Source organism: Plectrocnemia conspersa, unplaced genomic scaffold (assembly GCF_051122295.1).
Source record: "Plectrocnemia conspersa isolate PC_06_02 unplaced genomic scaffold, ASM5112229v1 ptg000002l, whole genome shotgun sequence".
Classification (NCBI taxonomy): Eukaryota; Metazoa; Arthropoda; class Insecta; order Trichoptera; family Polycentropodidae; genus Plectrocnemia; species Plectrocnemia conspersa.
Genome location: NW_028277166.1, coordinates 12,128,806 through 12,153,710, shown reverse-complemented (window position 1 = coordinate 12,153,710; position 24,905 = coordinate 12,128,806). Strand labels below are relative to the sequence as shown.

The window sequence follows — 24,905 nt, the reverse complement described above, 5'->3', positions numbered from 1 at the left end:
TTTAAAAATAGTATAATAACCAAAGACGCTCATAATTTTCAGTACAACGTGGACAACCAAAATTATATTACGTTGCTGTTATTTATTTTCATTATTAAATTTTATATTAATGTTGTGATGGTACTGTAATTTTCGATAAATATTTTATGTTGTCAAAAATGATTTGTACATTATGTAAATATTTTTTTGATATTAATTTAATATTTGTGTATACATATATAGAGAAAACTCAAATGTTCCTTAATAAAATACGTAATTGATTTTTAAACGTAATTTATTTTTTAATACGTAAGTCAAAAAATTTAAATTATACATACATACGGATATTATCACCGACTTTTACAATATTAATTAATATACAAGTAAGCTCCTGATGTTATGTAACACTACATACATATAAGTGAATTTAATTGCATTAAACTAAATTTATATCCAGCAATATTAAAGTATTTGATATACTAATAGAGAAACCAGCTCTCATCACATTGTATCTAATCTAAGTATAAATATTATTCATATTAACTTGATTACATACTTTGGGATCGCGTAATAATAAGGCACTATGAAAAAATGAGGTATCTTTTTTCAAAAAAATATAACTATTTAAATTTATGTAATAATTTTGTGTTTTTAAATAAAAATAAAAACAATTTTATACAAATAAATTAATAATAATAATAATAATAAATGGTAACAGTGAAATGGTTGTGCTTAGTATATTATTATCATTGATAATGATTAAATATACAAACAATAACGTACATTTAATATCACATTAAAATAATAATTATAGAATACATTTATCTATATTAATATTCTTTAAAAATCATAATTTGTTGACATTTTATATAATAAATAAATACTATTAACCTATCAAGGCCTAGGTACACATTAGTTTCAATATTTTAAACTACCAAATAAATTATAAAAATAAATAGATTTGTATAAAAAAAATTGTTCTAGTAAGTAAATACTGATATATTCTAATTAGTCATCTTTTGTGGCTTTCTGATCTTTTGTAAATTGAAGGAATATTTGTTCAAGACTTGTCTGTCCTATTGAATAATCTTCAATGTTGAGCTCTTCTTTCGCCATTTCCATCACGCCGAATATAGCCGACCATCTGACTCCGGCGTATGGTAGATGATACGTAATCAATCCTTGATAAGTCTCACTGTAATATTTTTATAATAATTTTAAAATACCATAATAGGAAGATTTATTTGCAAATCTAACAATAACTTACATAATTTTGGCATCTGAGAATTTGCTCTTCAAAAAGTCATCAAGCCTTGAAAAATCAAAATTAGAATTGACTCCAGAGTCATTTGCTCTTTCCGATGTGTTGTTAGAAGGGTTGATTAATATATCGGGATAAGTCGCATCGATCCCATTTTGAACCGGTATCGATCTACGCAATTTGATGATCAACGTGTACCCTAAAAAAGGTAATGAATATTGTTTAAAAGATAAACATTAATAGATATGAGACCAGACGTCGCAGTGGGAACGCCCGTTACCGAGCGTTCAATACGTAAAATAATAAAAACACCTTAAGTTAACCCTTTACATGCGAGATGCGGATAAATCCGAATCACTATGCAGGACTCTCAAATGCGAGATGCGGATTTATCCCACACTATAAAAATCATAATACATGTACATACGAAAAAAAATTTCTAATATTATATTTTTATTTTTTTATTTGAATTTTTCCAGATAAAACCAGGAATATTGTTGCATTATTTTCCTGGTTTTATCTGGATTTTTTTTTATAATTTCTATATTCTTTATTAATTATTTTTTATTAAATGACTGTCAAAAACATTTATATATATTTTTCCTTTTCCCCTCATTTTATCACTTTTTACTTTTTTAAATTCAATTCTGAAGGTGAATAAAGATGCAGCAGAGATTGACTATAAACATATAATATAAAAAAATCACAATTATATCTTTAACTTTTTTTTTTACTTGATAATAGACAAATTTCCTTACTTTTTATGAAATTTAATTCTGCACATAAAGGGTTAAGATAGATTTGTTGAGTTATGCGACGCCTGATCTAAATTTGTAATATATATTTGTGAAGCAATACTGTAAGTATTTCTTTGATAAAACTTTTTACATCCTGGAATGAAGCTTTTGAAATTTTGACAGTATATTTAGGTAAATAATGACTAATAACTCTATATATGATATAAGAGAAGCCTTTATTTATTAAATTATCTTTACTTTTTATATTTGTGAAAATACCTTGAGAAAATTTATTTTTTAGATGCTGAGGCGAACCCAGACACTTTGGCTGTCCGTTAACCATAATTGCTAATTTGGAACATAGAGCCTCGCATTCTTCCATGCTGTGAGATGTTAATATGACACATTGGCATCCAGCAATTGCATTCCAAACGAGTCGTTTAGCAGCTGGGTCCATTCCTTGTTCAAATAAAATGAAAATATAAGTAAAACATACGATAAAAATATTTGAAAAATAATACCTGTTGTCGGTTCATCCAAATACACCACTTGAGGTTCGCCTAAAAGTGCTATAGACGTGCTTAGTTTACGTTTATTACCGCCGCTATATTTTCCAACTTTTTTATCCAAGTGCTTGGTGAAACCGAGTTTTTTACTGATGTCGGCTATGAAACACTCTTGCCGCCATTTCGGGATACCTCTGATCAACGAATACATTTGCAGTGTTTCTCTACCAGTCATCTCGTCGAGTAGAGCGTCAAATTGGGGACAGTAACCTAAAAATATTTTTTTTATTTATTCATCAAATATAATTTTAACTGTAAATAATATTTTTCAACATGTACAATGCTTTTTACCTATATTTTGATATACTTGATCCATCTGCCAATTGACAGAAAATCCTTTCACCCACGCTTCGCCAGAAGATATTTGAAGATCTCCAGTCAACATTTTAAACGTGGTTGTTTTACCGGCTCCGTTGATACCCAACAACCCGAAACATTCAGAATCTTTGACGCCTATAAATTAAAACAATATAAACAGTAATGACATTAAATTATATTTATAAACCACAACGCCATATTCACCAATTGACAATTGATTCACTGCCAGAAATTTATCATAATACTTTGTCATGTTGTTGCAGAGCAAATTATATTTATAATACTCTTCGGGAAGTAAATTGTTTATACGTGCCCTTTCAGCGGCAACATCGTCATCTTCGCTCAAAGGATCGATAGGCGGAGGTGTTATATCAAATTGTTTTTTTATTATCTGCAATATTGATATAAAGGCAATAAAATTTGTTGATATTTAATAAATATAAAAAACTTACTATATTATGTATTTTGTATTCTTTAAAGATCAAAGCCACGTACAATATGAATCCGGTTAACGTCATATAGAACAAATGTTTTCCTATTCCGGCCTTGTTCCATTCAAAATATGGACTGTCCGATACTATACAGATAATATTAATTAGTAATTAATATATTAGTAATTAGCATGTAATATGGTTGTTCAAAACGTTCCCGAACTTATAAAATAATAATTAGTTATACAATACTAAATATCTATAAAACAAACGGCTATAAAACGAGAAACACTTGTTTCAATCATTGTAAAAGACAATAAGCAAAATATTTCAATAAGAGGGATGATGCCTGTTGCAGCACCTCCATTTTATTAAATTGACAAGTTACTGGGCGAAGAAGCTACTAGTTATCTTGTTGATTATTTTAACATAAACTAATTCTTAAGGCTGGTAGATCTATTATGCTGCTGAGAAATTTAGATCCAAAATACCTATGGCAGATGAAAATGTCTAAAAATATTATATAACTAGGTATGAAAGTTAGTAAATAAATTTATTTAGTTACAGCTACTGCCACTATAATACGCCACTTAGACAGTAATGCTCTCGGCGTTTATAAACAAATAAATAAAAATCTAAAATGAATGTTAGAAAACTTTTTAAAACAGTACTTGAATAACAACTTACTGCAACAACTTGTAATTTTTAAATCGCAAACAGTTTTCTGGGTGCAATACTGGTTAGGCATCATTATCTCGCAAAATTTGAGGCATGTTTGTAATGTTACTGACGCTTGATTGAGGTTCCTAAAAGTACAATTTTGGATTAAAATTATATAATGAAAAAAATATATTAAAATTTGACCTTTTTAGAAACAATATTAGACATGTCACATATTTTAAGTAAAAGGGAGAAGAACAATGTTAAATTTACTGAAATATAAAACAATATTCTATGATCATTTAAATTTTGTTTTAGATGTGTCTGTTTTTGATGTTAACCTTTGTAGTATAAAACAGAGAATGAAACTAACTTTACTGTAATCAACTTATATGGATAAAAGCAAATTATAAAAAATTCAAGATAATATCTCTACATTTCTGCATTAGTAAAACCACTGCTAAAGATGGACATGACTAATATTGATTCTAGTGTCATCATTTGTGATTACTTCACAGCTCCAGATAAAGAGTAATGCGGGAAAATCATAAATATTCTGTGGAGTACATCAGCGATGTTTTCTAAGTCCAGTCCCGGTGCATACATAACTTCGACAATAAGGAATGTTGCCAAACCTACAAAAGTGAGTTGTATTATTTCATTCATCATAAATAAGAGATTAGTCTATTGAATAATAAAATACCAGTAAAAAAGTTAAAAAAGCACATCCTGGAAAATCCTGTCGAAGGTGTTGTAAATCGAGTGGAAACTATATATTGGAATGGTAGCATTCCCCAACCGAAGACCATGAGAACGAGGAAGATTCGACCTGAAAAAAGAATGTATAGAATAGTATCTATGCATCAAAATGGTGAGTCAGTGGTTCTGTCGGGACCACTCATAATCACGTCAAAAATATTTTTACAAAAAACTAATCGATTTGTGTTTATTGAATTTACTAAGAATCAGTGTATTTTCGGCTCTCAACGAGAGGAATAAACAAATCAAAAGTATGTACACATAAAACCCAATAAAAAATGGTCAGCCCCAGATATCGTAATTAAACAGGTAGCAAGAACTCTCGTTGAATTGCAAAAAAATTCAAAGCATAACTATTGTTGCCAGTTTCACACTATTTCAAACTAAATCAACATGTAAATACCGGTATATACATACAGAGAATATTTGCACATAAAAAAACACCAATTTTAAAAAGAAAATTCGGTAATTATTCATTATTTCGTTAAGAGTAATCCATATATTAAAAACCTAAGGTTCTGGTATTTGATTTTTCTTGAGAAACAAATTAGTAATACATGCCGGCCAATATAAATAAATAAATAAGTAAAAATACCTATTTCACTGGCTGTTGATAATCCATCCTGTTGAAATGCTATCAAAGTAATGCACACGAATATTGAAATGATCATAAACCATAACATATCCCAGATGAAAGCGACACTCCACATTGTTATAGGTGAAACTCCAGAGGCCAATTGTAATAACTTAGATTTGCTCACATTCTCCTGAAATTTGAAAGGTTGAAGTAATTTTTATATGTGATTAATAGATAATAGTTTGCAATAATCAACATAAAATATACCTTTATGTAAAACAATAAGTAAAATGACGATACGAATGCCATGCCTAATCCGATGTTGAAAGAAATTTGGAAAGCTCCGCCGTTACCGTACATCAACATCTCAAACTATTACCAAAACATTGCAATAAATTAAAAAGTGAATATAGTATATTTTATTAAATATATTAGAATCAAACATACCTGTGAAGTTATGGTAAAAGGCAAGGGATGGTTGACCAGTGTGAAACTCGACTCGGGCGAATATGACTTTAGAATGGCGTTTTGAGCCAACATCACCGACACAGGAAGGTCATGATATGGGAAGTTAGAAAACCAAGCTGTTACTTTGTTGCTTTTGAACGACACACCAGCTACGTTCTTGACTCTCATCGTCGGCATGTCTTCAGCGGCCTGTTGCAAATAGTAAGCAGTCATATTATCAGAATTGATGTCGACGAGTTTCATTTCGTGAATGTGTGTATCTTTGAAATATTTTCGGTATTCTTGGGTTATATTCGAGTATTTCACGTCTTGAGTGGTGCTCATCAACGTGACGCTGTCTCGATATGTTTCCGACAGATCTAAAACCCGAGCGGGCAGTTCGATGGGATTGGACCACATTCGCGAGATGATGATGGCCATCGATAAGAAGAAGACGGGCAATATTAACTGAAGAAGATGCAAGACCCAAGAGCGCAAAGACACCAAAAACTTCTTGATAAACATCGCTTTCCATTGATTTATCAGAAGGTCAAATTCTTCATATTTTATCACATCGTTTGATAAGGTAGCTGAAAAACAAAGAATTTACATGAAATATTTAAATATGTAGATATACATACAAAAAAAATAATCTAAATATTTACAGGTATCATTTTCTATAACTAAATTGTTAGTTTCACTTTTGTTGCTCACAAGGTCTTCATCGTTATACTTTAAAGTATCAGCACCGACTCTGAAAGGCAAGATATTAATATAAAAAAACACCCAGATCCATGTAGAACGTTCTGAAGTTAGAAGCAAGAGAAATATTTTTTTTTTTGTTCATAGATATCTATACATGTATATTTATGTAAAAATACTTTGATTTCATATTAATTATCATACTATAAATATACAAAAATATATACCGTCTGTTGATTTTTCAGTGAAAATAATCATAGTATTAATAATTAAACGATTTTTTATAATTAATACCTCATGAACACTTCTTCTAGAGTCGAAGCAGTTATGCCAAATCCGGATAAGTTCAATTCTTCCTGCTTATCTTCTAAATCTCTCAACATTGGTTCGAATTCTAGGCTTTTCTCTTCAGGTAGTATGTATGAAATCTCTGAACCTATTTACAATATTAGGTATTTTTAATTTATTCTAGTCAGAAATAGAATTTTTTTAATGTACCTATATCTGTATACAGCTTCACAGACGGAATATATGCAGTGAGAAGGTTTGTAATCGGCGCTGAAAGTGCAATGCTGCGACTTGGCGACAACGGCTGACGAGTTACAGTCAAACGATAACCGATTCCAAACTTTTTCTTCAAATAAAACGGTGATCCGACACAGCGCAGCTTTCCACCGGACAAAATCGCCACTCTTTCTCCCAAAATTTCTGCTTCGTCCATGAAGTGAGTCGTCAATATCATGGTGCGTCCTTAAAGTAATTGGCAAATATTATAAATGGTATAGTAGGAATAATAAGAAGCGTACTTTGTACAAATGGAATGATAAAATATATTTATTGAAAAATTGAGATGTGTTTAAGATTTTTCTATTTTATTGGCTTATTGAATAGAAAATGAAAAGCACGAATAAATATAGCACAGAGATAGAATTAATCAGAAAATATAACACATAAGTTTATTATACAAATTCCCTCCAAAAAGACGGATATAAAATGACCATCTCTGGAATATATCTATACGAGTTTGCTCTCTTTCAAATTTATACTAATTCTATGCATACCTTTCTTTTCTAAATGCAAGAGATCCCAAAGTTCCCTGCGAGCTGATGGATCCATGCCAGATGAAGGTTCGTCCAATAGTACAACTCGAGATCCACCGCACAGTGCTGTGCCTACACTCAAACGTCTCTGCATTCCGCCGGATAAAGAACTTGAAACGACATCTCGCTAAAAATCCAATTTTATAATTGCAATTAAAATATTTAACGTAAATATATTACATTACAATAGTACCTTAGAATCAAGACCTAACAGGTTAACATATTTATTGACTTGTATAGTTAAGGCATCTCCGGATATTCCCTTGAGTCGGGCGTAAAAGTATATATGTTCAGCCACAGTGAGATCTGAGAATAAAACGTTATGTTGAGGGCAGAGTCCCAGAGAATCACGCACACCTTCAATGTCTCTTCTTATGTCGTATCCAGCTACGACAGCTGTGCCAGACGTCGGTGGAAACATTCCTTAAATCACATTTGCTTAAATTTAAAAGTGTTCTAATATAATAATCATTTTTTTTAACAACCTGTCAGCATCGACATGGTGGTAGTTTTTCCGGCGCCATTGTGACCCAAAAGCACAGTTATCTGATCCTCGAATATCTTCAAATTCAACTTTTCTACTGCCATTTTTTTATCATAAATTTTCGTTAGATTCTATAAAAAAATATGATTATCAATCGTATATGTAATACAAGTAAAAATATAATACCATTACTTACCACAATATTAATTCCGACATTCAACCCTTTAGGATCTGGCTCAATCATGTTGTTCATAGACGCTTCATAATTGGTCGGCACATCTTCAACATCTAATAATGCAAATGGAACAAATTCAATACACATTTTTTTTATATGCCTAAAATTTATCACATACCTCCGATATTTTTACATATGCTTCTCCAGTAATCTTTGGTAATCAGAAAGTACCATGGTTGTGGCACGCCGTACGAGCCAGGAAAAACTTGCTCGACGTATAATGCGATCATCAAATACAGGAATGAGTCAAAAACGAACATCAGTAAAACGTGTCCCATTACAAACCGGTCGTCGACGGTCAACGGTGTGAACAGTTTATTCCATTGCATGCCTTCGGACGTCGCTTCGTTCATCAGTATAATCTCGAAACCGAATCCCATCGCTGTGTTGATGGAGAGACACGACAACAACCGGGTGGAGAGTAACGGTAAAATTTTATCCGTTGAGAGGAACGAGTAAGGGAAGTAAGAAACGAACCACAATAAACCTGCCATTGTTGCAGCCGTATTTGCTGAAAAATTAATAATTTTATATTAGATATTGTGAATGATCAATAAAATTAACTTATTGATTATGAAATAAACAATTTTAAGATAATGGGGGAAAGGTATGATCCTTTTTCTATAGTGTACAATATTTTCTAATTTTACATTACTCGTATAGATAAAAGATAATATGGATCTCAGAGACATGTTTATTTTCTATGGTATCTTTCCTATATAAAGAAAATAATATGTGTAGAATAATTATGGAATAAGTCATGAGTGAAATAATAAATATTTTATTAATGGTTTTAGAGTCGGCTAGTTTTATAAGATCATACATACACTTATCTCTCGATTTACGCGGTAGATATATAACAAAATTTGTTAATAAAGCGATCGAATAGTATTTGTATACTTTTTAACCTTTCTTTAAATTATATAGTAAACGAGCAAAACCTTCAGCGACGTTCATGCATTTCAAAAAGCAACTCAGGACACACTGCATGGGCAGTGGAAGAGGTTGCAGATGTAAGTCAAGTGCAAGAAGTTGGAGTAAGCCAATAATTAAGCAATGCATTTGTACATCGCCAGATTCGCAAAGAGATCTTTGTCAACGTTTCTTCTATAAATATTAACTTAATAATCTATACTAAAATAATAATTTTAAGAAACTGAAAATGTTGTAGATTAAAGTAATAACTTAGTATAAAAATGTATTACACGCAAAAATCATGTAAATTAAAAATTTACATGTTTTTGGGTATAACACATTTTTACAAATAAAGAATATGTTAAATTAAAAAAAAAATATATTTGTATATCACCGTGTTACGAGTGTGGGTGGAAACAAATATGTGATTTAAAAAAAAAAATTTTTTAGTTAGTATTTACAAAATATTTTTTTTAAACCGCATAAATCGAGGGATAAGTGTATTTAACATTTACACATTTATACACTATAATTTTTAGCGACTTATTCTAAGAAAAGTCATATTACACCCAGAAAAATAACTATTTGGAGGCTAGAATTTAGATATGTACATTATCAGCCATTAATCGGCCACTGGTTGTAATCTCGATTTGAGTTTTACCAAAGTAAGTCAAGTCAAGAAAAATGTGAATTCATATGAATATTTGATAACCAATAATGTACAATGAAATACTAAAATTAAAAAAAATCATTGTATATTGATAACCATTAAATATTGTATTTATGTTTCGTTATATTTTTATACATATTACAGTATGTATTAAATTAAAAAAATATCATAATATGCATAAGTTTTAATTATTGACATTTGTGTTTATCTATCTACGATTCTGTGAGTGAAGCTAAGCTGAAAACCAATATTATTAAAATTAAATTTTAAATTATACCTTTTGAAAAAAAAGTGCTAATCATAAAGCAGAAGAAAATCATTGTAATGATATACATGACTATGAAAAACAACAGCAGATGCCACGGAGTGTAGGTGAAGACTGAATAACCAGAAACTCCATCGTCGGTTTGATACCATTGAACCTATAAAAAACAGTAATATTAATTTATGTTTAACAAAAATAATACATTTATAATATAACTATCACCTTCAGAAGAAGGACTATCAAGATAGTAGAAAAGAACAGATATACGAATGACTTCACGAACCAGGCTGTCCAGTGCAACCAATTAGAAAGTCCCATGATTTTCATCACTTCCTACAAACATAATAAAATATCATCACCTGTATTATTATTAGTACATAAATCGTTAAATAAATACAAACTTTAAGCTGCTTCTCTTTTTCTACGGCGATAGATTTAACCGTGTTTATACACGTATAGTTAAAAGTGAGCATTATAATAAGCGATATAAAACTTTGCAGCACCGGTATAAGATCATCTTTTAAATAAGGTGGATGGGGAAATCTCCGTATAGATAGGTTAGGTCCTGTTTCATTGGTTTTAAGTTTGGTGATTTCATGAAATATGGAATGCGCCACCGGCATAAATCCTTCGTGGACGTAACCTGAAAAGATTATGGTTAAATTGTGAAACTGGTCATAGATCCATTTTGCATTATTTTATAAAATTTAAAACATTACTTGGCCATCCACCGTAATTTTCGAATCTGGGACTTTTTTGCATGGTAGTTCTAGGTCCGGGGACTTGAAATACTGGATATAAGAAATTAGTCCTCCAGTTGAAGAACGGATTCATTATCATAACATTGCGCAACTGAGCCGGAAATCTCAGCGTCAAATTTGTGTGATTAGGCCAAATTCCTTCGCCGGCAAAGAAATCTATAAAATAAAAAGATTTTTTATATCATGTTATATTGGGTTCAGTGATGTCACTCTCAACACTGGGCAAAATATTTAATATCTATATTTATCAAAATGCGTATATAGTATGTATAAGATGCGTATACGAGTATCAAAATGGATTGTATCAGATCCAGTGTATCTTAAGCTGTGTGTATATGTGGTATACTTACATGATAGGATAGATTATTTTATATTGATTTTTTTAATAGATACAACGCTATTATATGTAATAAATCTAAATGTTTTAATAATTGTGTTGATATTAAAACTCACCTTTCAAAGAGTCGTCAAATTGTATACCACACATGCTGGTGTCATTCTGAGCCGGATCTATTAATTGCCTTTCCATGTCATTCGAATTATTATATCCTTTTATTTCGATCATATGATCTATCAAACAATCCAACATATTGGCTGACGGTATACAATCAGTATTACTGATAATGTTTTGAATGTTTTGATAGCACACCTTGATGGTTTCGACTACATTTGTCAAGTTTACCTCCCTTCTGAATGAATTTTTCAATTCAGTCCTGAACATGTAACGAAGGGACCCTTCAATAATGTCATGGATTGGATCTGAGCCATTGATTTGTATTAGCGGCGAGTAGGAAAATTTATATTTTGGTAATTTAGTACAATTCGAAGCAAGTATTGATCTGTAAAATATTTTTTTTGAACACGCTACATATATATGTATGTATATAATAAATTTAATAGTTCTTACTTTCCGTCTATGATGAACGTTCTGGCTGAAAATTCTTTATATTCTTTCACCGCCATGAATTTTGGTTCAACCAAACTCCTGACAAGCACAAGCAATGAAACGAATATCACCGGTGAAAGAATCTCTATGGCTGTTCTTAGTTTGTGTCGTTTTTGAAGCGTCCAATTCTTCCAGATCAATAGCGTGAACTTGTTCCATCTGTCCGTCATTTTGAAGTAATATTCTAAGATTGCGTCGTCGTCAAATAAATATATATAATAATATATAATTTTTATTTTTAACTAAGCATTATTAACTGCCCTGAAAAAGTAAAAATAAATAATGAATCACACAATGTTATCTATCATGATGAATTAACATAAATAAATAGATAGTCAAATAATTTTTGCTATGCCCTATTAATAATTACTAAATTGATCTAATATTGAATTGGCGTAATCTATCGTCATTTAATCAGGTAGCGCATCTCATATTACAATGGCAAATTTACAATAAAATTTATTACGTCAATTAAATATTTTACATTCATATACAATGATGTATAAGTACGCTTTATTTTATTTTATTATGTCATATCATAAGATAAGTTTTATCAATTATCATCGATATGATTCTTCTTTTACTACCTGATTTCCTATGTTTCTAAGTACACATGTACTCAAGTAATAAAATAAAGCAAAGTCAAACCCATTAAGATACACCCTCAGAAAACTTAGATTAAGATAAAAAGATAATAATTTATTATATTTTCCCAGATTTTTTCAACCAGTAGACCAGTTTTAAAATGTACCATTCAGTTTATGACCTTTAAATTGAAATACATTTTTATTAGCTAATAATTAACATTAATAATCGAAATAAACATTATTGGACCAGTTTTTAAAATGTAGCATTCAATTCGGTTTACGACCTTCAAAGTGAAATACATTTTTATTATCTAATAATTAGCATTAATAATCGAAATAAACATTAATGGACAGGACATTAAATAGGCATTATTGACCAGTTTTTGAGAATTTAACCTTAAAGATTGATCAGTGCTGGTGAATTTTGTCTTCACAATAAATTTAGCATTTACTTAATTTATTTTAATTGCCGATTATATCGAGCATAAACCACCAAACATATTTAAATTTTTTAAATGCTTTTAATTTTGTCCGATCATTGTGTTGACAGCCTTCCATTCTGTTCGCGCGGTACCCATTTGCCAAGCATCTTTGATTTGCCGTTTTAAGTGGCCCAAAATGTTGGTTTAATATCAAGCAAACTCTTAATTTGTTGTACGCGAGTCTAATTTAATTAAAAAGTTCGGTTAGTCATTATCAAGAGTTCCCACGACTTCTTCATCTTCAAGGCTTTCGTACACAGCACATTTTATTGGAATCACCATTGCATCGTAAGTTCCTTAATCCTTAAATGCATGGTGTTGCAAATCTGCAACAATTTATTTAAGCGCTTATAACTCAGTCTACGTTCAATAAAGAAACTATTGCATATACATATGTGTAGCAAGCGCCGAGCCACTATGTTTTCTAATTATTCCGATAGATGTCTCTGTACGCGTGATAATGACATTTTTGAAAAAAATCGTTGGGTGCAGATGTGTCACATTTTTGGGAATTTTAAAATTTGTTTTCATTGGTGCTAGTGGATATAAAATGAAATAAAATTAATTTATATACTCCCAAAAAGGTTATTCTACCATTGTTTATTTATTTTTGATTTCTATTTTTTGTAATAGTTGCATAAACAAATCATATTGACCAAAAGGAACAGATGCAAAATGCCGAAATGCAATGGAATTTCATAATGTGTGAAAAATGTGGTGTGGTCGTATGTTTTAATTAGAAGAAAATTGCTTTAAGAATTTCCATTGGTAGATATTTTTTGTATGTTTTTAAATTTAATATATTTTGTTAGCGTTCTTCATGATGTTGCATATTTAAAACAAGCATTTTTTTATAAATAAGCCACAAATAAGCCTAAATATTTTTTTAATTACTTTTGCCATCATTTTCAGCCTAATTTTAGTATAAAATATTTTTATTTTTGAATTTGGAAAAAATAATGCATTTAAGGGTTAATAGTACTCACGCCAAAAGCATTATCCAGTAAAAGAGCAGTATCTACTGCTTTACCACTCTTATGCGATTTTTCTAGCGATTAAATAATTAAGTTATCGTTACATCCTAAGAATGCACTTCAAATATAAATAATCGACAAGTGAGTCACTTGTTTATTATTTTTTTTAAACATATTAATTTATTATATAATATTTACATTTCTTTTTAATTTGTAAAGGTTATTATACTAGCATTATTTATCAGTAAACCAAGAATTTATATTTATTCTCAGAAAGAGATACTGACGCGTGAAGAGAAATAACACGCGACGCACTAATTAGTCGCTGGCATTTAAAATGTTAAGCACAGCAATAGCTTAAAATGGTCGCCACAATTGCAAAAAGCAACAAATTAGAGCAGCGTCCTGTCATTCGTTTTATTGTAGAGGGTTTCAATATAGTTTCTTTGACTAACATCAGTAGACTGCAAAACCACTATCAGGAATTGTTTTGATACATTTTTTTAAATATATCATTTTGCACACATAAATTAGAAATAAATAGGGGGAAATCTTTGACGAATGAAAGTTAATAATATGTGTCTTATCTCTTCAGCAATGTGGAATTTTGACCCCCCCTGGAAAAAGCTGAACTTCCCTAAATATTCGCCTTTATAAATTAATTATTAATGATAGGGAGCATCGATAGTTTTCGCACTCGCGACATCTTAGGTAGGAGGTGGAGCATATCCTCAATCCGAACAGACTCATAGTTGCTAATGTACTGAAACTCGTTAGTCTTGAACAACTACTTGACAATGGCTGGAAGTCCAAGGTCTGAGACCCAGGTCAGACACACTGAGTCGTAAATTATGAAGGATAATTACCGAGAAACAGTAAATGAAATAACCTTAGTTCTGGAGACATGGATCAGCACAATACATCGTCCATGATATTCTGCATTTCTACAACTCTATTTAAATGATCAACTCTTTTATTTTAAGCTAAAGCAAAATATAATTTTGTCCTAAGAATTATTGTGGAAGCTAGAGATAAAACCTAGGCTCACTATTACTAATAAACGACGTCGATATATGAATAGCCCCATTCAACGGTTGCACATATCCAAGAACATCTGTCACACACGCCATTTATTTGGAGGAAAGGGGTTCAGGTCCGCTGAAAGGTGCAGCAGGTAATGCAGTATAATGGCTTTGAACTTAGGCAAAAGATGTGTTCTAGAGTTTCTAAGCTCAGGAAAATTCGTATTAAGCGCAATGAAGACTACATATAAAAAAAAGTATTTTTTAAGATTTTTTGTTTAATTAAGGGTTTCATTTGACTCACCCTCGTATAATAGAGAATTATAAAGGTGATATGTAGAATTCATTGAAAACGAAATTATTATTAATAAGCATTATGTTAAATGTATTTTTGATTTAATAACAACAATTCTTTACTATTATTAAAATAAGTACAATATTTCTTTGCAGCGCAGCGGGAAAATTGTATATTTTCTATTTTTTTCAAGTGTTCCGAGCATTTATGTGATAAAGGAAAGCATTTCTTATATAAATACAAGCATTATCTCGCAATTGCACAACTGATTTACGTCATTTTCAACCAGCCTAAATAATTTTAATGTTGATAAAATCGCTGCAGACAAGCAATTTCGATTAGGCTTAATGCACAATTAAACACTATGCCCGGATACATTCAGCTCATCATCATCATCAGCTTTGTTATGACTGAATCTAAAAAATATCAGAATTTTATAATAATCATAAACAATATGTAATGATTGTTTTCTGAAAATAATAATAATTTTATATTGCTTTAAATACATTGATGAAATTATTAGGAATAAAAATAAATTATTTAGAGACAAAATAGTTTTTTATCTATGCATTGGTTATATTGATATATTATTGATAACAATATTGAAAGCTTGTAAATATATATTATATGTGTATGTACATATGTATATGGAACATAAACACCGGACGTTATCAAAGAGAATATAATTGAGTAGTCATACTATTATGTATCGCTAAAAAAGTGTTTTGTGCCTATTGTTATAACACTCATCACGTTGAATTTGCAAAAAACTTAAGTATATTTCTATTGTGTGCAATCTCGATAGAAAACACCGATATGTATTATATATTAACCGCAAATAAAAAAGCAGATTAAAATACTAAGATACTTTATTTAAAAAGTATATCAATTGAAATTATTTACATACTACTATTTCAAACTCACTCAAAAAGCAAAATAATATATAATAAAAAATGTGAGATTAAATCTATATTAACAAGTAAATTAGAATTTATGAAAATATCAAGTTCTCAATAATCCACGAGATTTTAAAGCAAAATTTAGCAGTAAACTAATTGATTTATTTATTGTAAGTCTTCCGTTGTTACATGACAGCCATCAGCCCAATGTATTACAATGGGGTAAACATGATCAGCAACAACTAAGTAAGCAATGAGACATCAGACTGAATTCAAATTATGTTAACCAGTAACATATATTTTAATAATAATTATAAACTATTAATTATAGTATATCACCATGCATGACCTAACTCGGTTTTATTTTAATTGTTCATCCGTGAGATTAGTAAAATTTAGAAAAATCTAATCTATAATGTTCGATCGAAATTTTAATTATATAATAACTACCAATTCCGATCTCTCAGATATGATAGAAATTGGAAAACACTAGGGTTTATATGGGATTCGAACTCAGATATTTCAGGTATTAGTCGCCAACTATACCACTGGTCTATCATGCTAGTGTAATTGAGGCAAAGATCGTGACTGGCATATTTAATTACTCACAAAATCACATTGATTCCTAACAATTTACCTTTACACATGACAATAAAGTTCGTATAAGATTTGAGCCCATGTCTTTCAAGTATTAGTTGCTGACTTTATACCACTGGTCTATCGTGTTAAAATTAATATAGTAATCGAAAATTAAATTATTGAAAAGTCTGAGAAACATTGAATGTGAAATTATTAACCACGAACTAATAATACATAAATTGATATCGAATATATAATTCAAAAACCAATTTGATACGAAAATTAAATATTCATATTCTATTGATCTCAAAAAATGTGATATGCATAAGTAATAACCAATAATTGTTATTTGTAACGCATGTTTTTTTAAAGACATTAGTTAAATGCTATTTAGTATAACGTTGCTTTTACCTAATTGAAGAATATGAACATGCAGGGTGATACAATTCGAATTTTCTATGTTGGCAGTACTGTAAATAGACAGCTGTCAATAATCATACATGTTCAAAGTGTCAAATGTTAGTTTACAACAACATATTAACGAAATGGATCGCTTAACCATCACTCAATGCGTTAAAATTGTTCAATTGTTCTAAAGAAATAACAATTCTGTACGAACTTTGTATTGAAATTTACAGGAAGATTGTAATCAATTGTATCATCATACTGAGGGAACAACTCGCAACGCATTGATAAAAATTAAAAAGACAGGGAGCATTGGAGAATATTGCTGAGTGTTAGTGTAGCCGAAGAACCGTAATTGTCGATTCGTCGGAATTCGCAGCTTTTGGAATTGTATTATGGTTCCCTTTGGCGCATTTTGCGAGGCTATGAGGCACATTTCCACCTTTTTGGGCACTAAAAAATAACAAAATGAAACTAAAAAATAACAAATTAAAATTCTCAAAATCCAAAAAAATCTATTATGGTGGTGAAATACAGGTTTTCTCAGGAGAGATGGATAAACGAAGTTTAAAAAAAATGATGTAAAAAGAAATTCAGGATTTTTAATATCGTTTTTTAGTAAATTTCAGATAAATCCATGTTTTTGTACATTTATATTGCGTGTACCGTACGTAAGTGGCTAGGCAATTATTTTACAACGACAAAGTTCCGAAAATTCGTGTTATTTCAGTTCTCTAAATCCATAATGAGCTGGCCTCGTTTTTACCATACGAGCAAACAGTGCGTCGCGTCACAGATCATACATAATTTCACTTGCGTTTTTAACGACTTTTTAATTCATAAAAAAAGTTAATGGACCGAGACACGATTTCATTTCGTTTGGTACATTGCAAAAATCGAAATTGTCATTAAAATTACGCCGATCGTCACGAATGATGATGCATGCAGTTGCACTTTCATTTCAGTGTTTTAACAAATAATTGCTTATGTGAAGCGAAAATACACTCGAGAGAATATTATTGGAGAACGAGAATATTCTGAATATTTTCTCCAAACAATAATTATTTACAGTACAAATCTCAACTTTTTTGCATTTCTATTTGTAAAAATGCAAAAAAAAAATTATTATTTTATATGTCATAAAAGTATACAAGATCTGATTGCTACTTTGGTTACTATCTCAATTTTTTTAACTTCTATTATACAGAATGAGTATAAATAATAAACGTAAAATATATGGGCCATATCGAAAATTTATAACCAGGCCTGCCGAAAGGGAGAGAGGGGACAAATTCCCGGGGCTCGTTCTCCTCGAGGGGCGCGACTGGAAAGAATCATAGCAAAAAAAGTAAAAACAGATCTCAAATAATGAATCTGAACTAAACTACAGTTGTTTGAGATGTATTATATGTACTGATGAATTTCAAGTATAAGTTTCTTCAGCCTTTTTATTTATACAATAAATAAAAGGAGCGGAACATTGCCCTCAATTGTATTTAATGCAGCAAAATAAATAAATAATACATTAAGTTTCATGTGGTTATTCCTAAAAGAAAATCTATAAAAAAACAGTCGAATCAATCCAGATTTTTTTTTTAAATATGTCATTTTAGTAAAATAATATCGGAATACATTTTCACTAGTAGATATATATTTTTACCAGTGAAAATATAAATTATTGGCAGGTGCTAGTACAATTATATGATTTTAACTTTAATATACTATGAATTTACATACTTATCATAATTTATTTCCATCCAATGTATAAATGTTACAGTGAATGTGTATTTTTCATTAGTAAAGTCCAAATACATTTTCATTAGTTTACATACATTTCTACTAGCGAAAATATAATAACGTCCATTTGCTGTTCAAACCCAAACCTAACGTAATTATAGTTTTAGAACTTTTATTAGGTCAGGTCCAAAATACAAACTAAGCTAACTCAACTCTCAGGGAAAATATGCGGAAGAATAAGTACAGACAGACATCGCATCTTACATATTGCTCCATAGTTTGTCTGCATTTCGATAGTACACTGTTTTAAAAATATGATAGCTATCCTTACCGATATTACTACGGACTTCTAATATGAAAGGGCTGATTAAAGTATATTCAAACCGAATTTTTGCCAATATGAGAGCACAGAAACAATTATTACTTCTCAGAAGGCAAAAATTCACGTCAAAAGCAATAAAATCGCGACAGCGACGGCACGATTTTATTGCCTTTGACGTGGATTTTTGACTTCTGAGAAGGGATAATTGTTTTTTGCACTCTGCTATTGGTCAAAATTCTATTTAGATGTACTTTATCTCACTCGTAATATTGTTAGAAAAAGTCTATAAACGTTTGATAATCGAACGTTTTCACCGCGATGGAACGATTTTATTGCTTTTGACCTAGACTAGAAATTCACTATATGGCAACACTGAGCAGCAAAGAAAACGCGACTATTTATCAGGTAAATATTATGAGAAGGTATTTTTAATAATTAAAATATTTCGCATAAAATATGTCGCAACGGTGGCTAATTTTTATATTTATTTGTAGCATAGAAAGGGTTAACTCGTACCTATTCTTAATTATTCAATAAATTATATTGCGATGTAAAAAAAATTATAAAATGCCATTTTTGTCGTGAGGCCCGAAATCATTGTTTTCCCAGGGCCCTGGGCCGCTCTCGGCGGCCCTGTTTATAACACTCTCCACACGATAGCAATTTAAATACTGAAAATTTATAATCATGTCCTTTTTAGTCCTTTCAGTAGCAGAAATTTAAAATTTACATTCACCCCTTCCCCAAATATATATATTAGGCCTATTTAAAAAAATAATATATGAGTAATAATATACAAAAAATATATAATATAGTACAAATGTATATGATTATAGTCATTACATACAAATCGATACAAGTTTGTTTCGCAAGTTTCTTTGTAAATCGAAGAAGGTATTTTATTGTAATGAATCATAGCGGACAATAGCATCATACACTATTTTAAACACTTTAGTAAACCTGCCAGTGTCAGGATCTTGAGCTTAGAACGGTTAGAAACCAACCGATCGTTCACACTACGACGGCTACAGCACGATTTTATTGTTTTTTACTTATGAGAAAAGTGAATTGTTTTTAAATTTGGTTTTAATATGTTTTGTCCAAACATTAAAATTGTATTAAAAAAATTCATTAGCCAGCTTGATCCGCCATCATAAAAAATAAAAAACTTCATTAAAAAAAATGTAAATAAAGTAGTAAAAAGACGCTTTAAAATGTAAATTAAAATAAAAAAATTCCTCACTTCATTAAAAAAAATCCTAGATTAAAATGTAGACGGCAAAAATCGTTTACAATGAATATTAAAATAACATATTTTTACACAGAGGTCTATCTATTTTTGCGGCCTTTGCTGAACGGATTTTTTTTATTTTGTATAACCGATTTTCCATTCCTGCCATCCTAAACTAATTCCCCACTAAGCACTGGTAGATTAATTTATAATTTTCCATTACTGGATTTGTCAAGGTCCATATGGTACAAAAATATAAATGGTGCAGATGAACTAAAATGGCCTTTCAAAATAAATAAAAAAATATATACATATATATGTACAATAGTAATAATAGAGGTTAATGATATACCTTATCACACTAATCTTAAATACGTACTTTACTGGCATTTTGAAGAAAACGTCTAGGTACAATTACCCACAAAGCGTAAAAAAAAGGTGGTTTAATTGGCCGTGCAGCGTGCAAATTTGACTGCATTAGACGCTTTGAAATAGCCAGATATAAGTAAAAATGTATAGATATCATATGAAGCAGCAATTGAAAAGGCGTTTAAGTTATTTTTTGTTTAAATACCTTTTCATGGGTAAAATATTTACATTTTACACGCTGCGCGTCTAATTAAGCCATTGCATTTGCGCATTAACAAAAGATTACAAATTTTGCGCTGCACGGTCAATGCAATGTGAATCAAAAGAAAAAATTCTCTACCATTTTTTTATGAAAAATATCAGTTGAAAATAATTTGGCCAGCATAATAAATCAGTGGTGTAAGTCGATGATTAACATCTGAACGACCTGTGTTCAAATCCAACATGCACCACAATGTTTTTCAATTTCTAACGTTTCTGGGAGATAGAAATTAGTGATTATTCCAATTATAATTTCGATAGATCATCTTAGATTAGGCTTTCCTTGATTTCCTTAACCTCAGGGTTAAATATCGTGATGAAAAAGTTATTAACGATGATATTTTTACATTCAATACATTATATATTTTTTTATTTTAATTTAAAAAAAAAACTATTTGGAGAATTAGTTTATTTTTTTATAATTTAGGGAGAGGCATTATTGAGCTAAACTCAAGGCACCGTCTAGAGTTGTTAATCAATCAACTTAATTTAACATATAGTTAAAATGATTATATAGTTATTGCCTTTATTAGTAAGTGAAGGGAATACAAAATTGGCAATATTAAATAAAAAATACTATTATCAGTTCAATCATAAATTGTAATTAAATTCACCAGCACGATAGACAAGTGATACAAGTGTCTCATATTGACCTAAAACACCTGGGTTCGATATTTCGAGTCCCATTTGAATCTTAGTGTTTTTAAATTTCTATCGTGTCTGGTAGATCGGAATTAGTGGTTATTATATATTTATAATTCTGATCGATCATCACAGATTAAGATTTTCCTAATCTCACGGATGAATATCGTAATGATTAATTAAATTTGAGTTAGGTCGTATATATTAGTTATTAAAAATCTCCAATAATGTGTTACTACTTAAAAAATTAAACATAAATTATTATTTTTCATTAATCCGCATTTTTCCGTAAATATAAGCGTAGAAATACTTTCCTAAAAAAATGTTGAAGATTAATTAAATCTGCTAACATTTTCTTTGAGTTGATAGCATTTTGAGATAATTTTAAAAATATATAAAGAAAATAAAAACACATGTATAGCCGCGCAGTGTAATTTTTTTAGAATGTTCACACAAGGATTTTTGATGTAAATTTGCAAAATTTTGATGTAAGTCTGCAAATATCCTACATGTATTGATTGAATATGTAATACAGATGTAGTGAAATATTATATTATAGATACTTAACACTGTACCTATTTTGTATAATATAAGCAATAGTTTAAAGCCAGTTATTTTGAGATATGTTATAAAAACATAAACCCTTATTACAATATAGGTCGTGCAAAGAAAATTTTATCAACATTTTTTAAATTTATTACAAATCATTCCGATAAAAAAAATAAACATTAGACATTGGCTATCACGTTATCTTAAATATGTAATTCAATTATTTTTTACCAAAAAAACCTGCAATCAAGATTTAAAAATAAGAATCTTAGATAAGATCTTTTATCAATAATCCAGTCAGCGGTTAATAAATTACTATTGTGTCGTATAGTGATTTAACACTTTTTTTTTATTTTCCGGTTAAGCACATAAGCCTAAACCAATAGGCAAGAACGTGTTAAATGATATTTTTGTCTGAAGTAAGAATTATAATATCCACTAGGTTAAGATTTATGTGCTCTTTTAAAAGATTGCTCGAAATCGGCAAGAATATCGAAACCAGCAAGTGAAAAACATGTTAACTGTACGTTTATATAAGAGCCAAATTTATGTCAAGAATGTGTTAAACTACAAACTAAATATTCTTGGCATAAACAAGTCTTGATATTTGGCTCTGCATGTGTATGTGTTTTAGGTGGATTCTTAAAAAAATATATCTATTTTATTATAGAATACTACCTGAGAAGAAAATATTTTCATAAATTTTATTTTACTAAACATTAAGTACCATTAGCTATTTTATAATGAAATATATAATATCTTAACAATTTAAGTAATTGTTGTAATGCTTTTATTTACCATTGAACAGAAAACAGTATTTTTTTATGCATAAGCAAATTTACAAGTAAATGTAATTTTTGTATAAATATCTCAAAACTGCGTTTATCCAAGTCAGTTGACATGATATTATTTTGAGGTCATTCAATAATAATTATATTTATTTAATCGCTTTTTTTCTATACGTTAAGATATGATCTAATGAGAATCATTTCATTATGAGAAAATCACGATCTTCATCTTTCTTACTATTGAGAAATCGTATGCAATTGTTATCCATCAGGAAGCTGTAAATGTAGCGTGACATATTTTATAAGATCGCGCAATTTTAGACATTGAATTGTGATGGATTTTATGTCGCTATCAAAAATCGATATACAATGGTATCATTTTTAATTCCTTTGTCAGACGCCGGTAAACCTTGAACCGTATCGATTTATTTAATAGTGAGTAAATGTTTACTGGTGATGACGTATTTTATTAAAACTACTATATGGAGTGCGAAAAAATCGATATACAAATTATAAAACAGATAATGCTAAATCTAAGAATTTGAAAGTTGTCTATGACAAATATGCTAGATTAGATAAAATAATATATAACATATTAAATATATAAAATATAAATATGTGAAAGAAAGAACCACTGTAATTATGCTTTAAAAATTACAATTGATTTTTTGGTCAAACAGTTAATTTAATATAAATAACGAAAAAGAGTTCAACATATAATTAGTATTTTGTTTTAATTATATAATATTATTACATTAGCACAAATCCTATGAATTAGGTTGTGTGTGTAATATTAAATCACTACATCTAATTCTTTAGCAAAATAATTAAGGAGTTCCAGTTACAGGTGTAAAAATATAATATTACTCATTGTTGAATATGATTATCATTGTGACACAGTGCAAAATTATGACTAATATGAGTTCATTTATATATAAAAAAATTTAATATATTATAAAAAACAGCATTCACTTGCAAATCATATAATTATAAAAAAAATGAATCGTTATGTAAATACTTTTATAAAAAAGTACATATTAATCGATCAAACAGAGATGTCAAATTTTGTATACTATTATATAGTACCTAAATAAATGTTTCAAAAAATCTATTAAAAATCGTATTTTTAATTGATTTTAAATGATGAAAAATATTAATATGAGATAAGCCACACAGATGATGACCTTCAATCTAACAAATGCAATATTATTACTATAGCGTAAATTTACCGTAAAAAATATTCACTTGGCACAACACACTACCGGCACAGAACAAGCACATGACATTACTGACGTAAATGCGATGTTTTATGTTTATAAACGTATTTTTGGTCGTAGCGTCGCAATTTTTGACCATACGTTTAAATAAAAAAAAATAGAACGTCAGATAGTTACACGTTTCCAGGGCCGGCCTAGGTTATTTGGCGCCCCAGGCAAAAACTAAATTTGCCCTCCCCCTCTATTAATACTTTAATAACTCATTAAATGAGCTCAAAAATATAATTCATGTTAAAGTAATCTAATATTATATTTGACACTATATTATTTTTTGCGATTGTAAGTATTTAAGAATTTGTAATTTTATTTTCGTCGCGATTTTTTACGCGTGAAATAATCTAAAGTGTACACATTAGGGTGCACCAAAAAAACTAATCTCCTTGGTGAAACTCACAATGAGAAATGTCAAATGCCAAGTGAGAGTATAAAATGATCTAGCAAAACCTTTGCGAACACTCAACAGCCTATGACAAGACAATGATCTAGCATGCGATCTGTTCAACATTGCCATAAAAAAAGGAATCCAAACTGGATATAACTGGCGGTGTGTATAATAAATCGATACAAATATTCGTCTGCGCTGATGACATAGATATAGTGGCGAGATCAAAACTGACACTAATAGAAGCCTTTAACGGCATTGAATCATCAGTCAGGAAAATGGGGTTGAAAA

The 24,905-nt window shown here is 29.7% G+C and overlaps 1 protein-coding gene and 1 long non-coding RNA gene across 3 annotated transcripts; both read right to left on the bottom strand.

Moving 5' to 3' along the window:
• Positions 1-256: 256 nt before the first annotated feature.
• LOC148237671 (phospholipid-transporting ATPase ABCA3-like) lies at positions 257-24,273 on the bottom strand. 2 transcript variants are annotated; one of them, XM_088181728.1, is made up of 28 exons: positions 24,185-24,273; positions 11,775-12,074; positions 11,321-11,706; positions 10,826-11,023; positions 10,508-10,749; positions 10,329-10,439; positions 10,119-10,263; positions 8,375-8,767; positions 8,218-8,309; positions 8,023-8,152; positions 7,731-7,960; positions 7,499-7,664; positions 6,936-7,187; positions 6,732-6,873; positions 6,401-6,489; positions 5,736-6,325; positions 5,556-5,660; positions 5,307-5,478; positions 4,656-4,781; positions 4,464-4,587; positions 3,980-4,098; positions 3,314-3,438; positions 3,066-3,252; positions 2,835-2,996; positions 2,499-2,753; positions 2,257-2,436; positions 1,247-1,439; positions 257-1,174 (listed from the first exon to the last, which is right to left on the bottom strand). In XM_088181728.1, the coding sequence occupies exons 2-28, from the start codon at positions 11,981-11,983 to the stop codon at positions 988-990; spliced, it is 5,310 nt and encodes a 1,769-aa protein (XP_088037854.1). In that variant the 5' UTR covers positions 11,984-12,074; positions 24,185-24,273; the 3' UTR covers positions 257-987. The 2 variants fall into 2 exon arrangements, with proteins under 2 accessions (XP_088037854.1, XP_088037855.1); XM_088181729.1 differs by lacking the exons at positions 11,775-12,074; positions 24,185-24,273 and having other exon boundaries at positions 11,321-11,437; positions 11,517-11,624.
• Positions 14,056-21,560, bottom strand: LOC148237672 (uncharacterized). The gene is made up of 2 exons (XR_015812674.1): positions 20,222-21,560; positions 14,056-18,744 (listed from the first exon to the last, which is right to left on the bottom strand). It is a non-coding gene; the product is annotated as an uncharacterized LOC148237672 (long non-coding RNA).
• Positions 24,274-24,905: the final 632 nt, after the last annotated feature.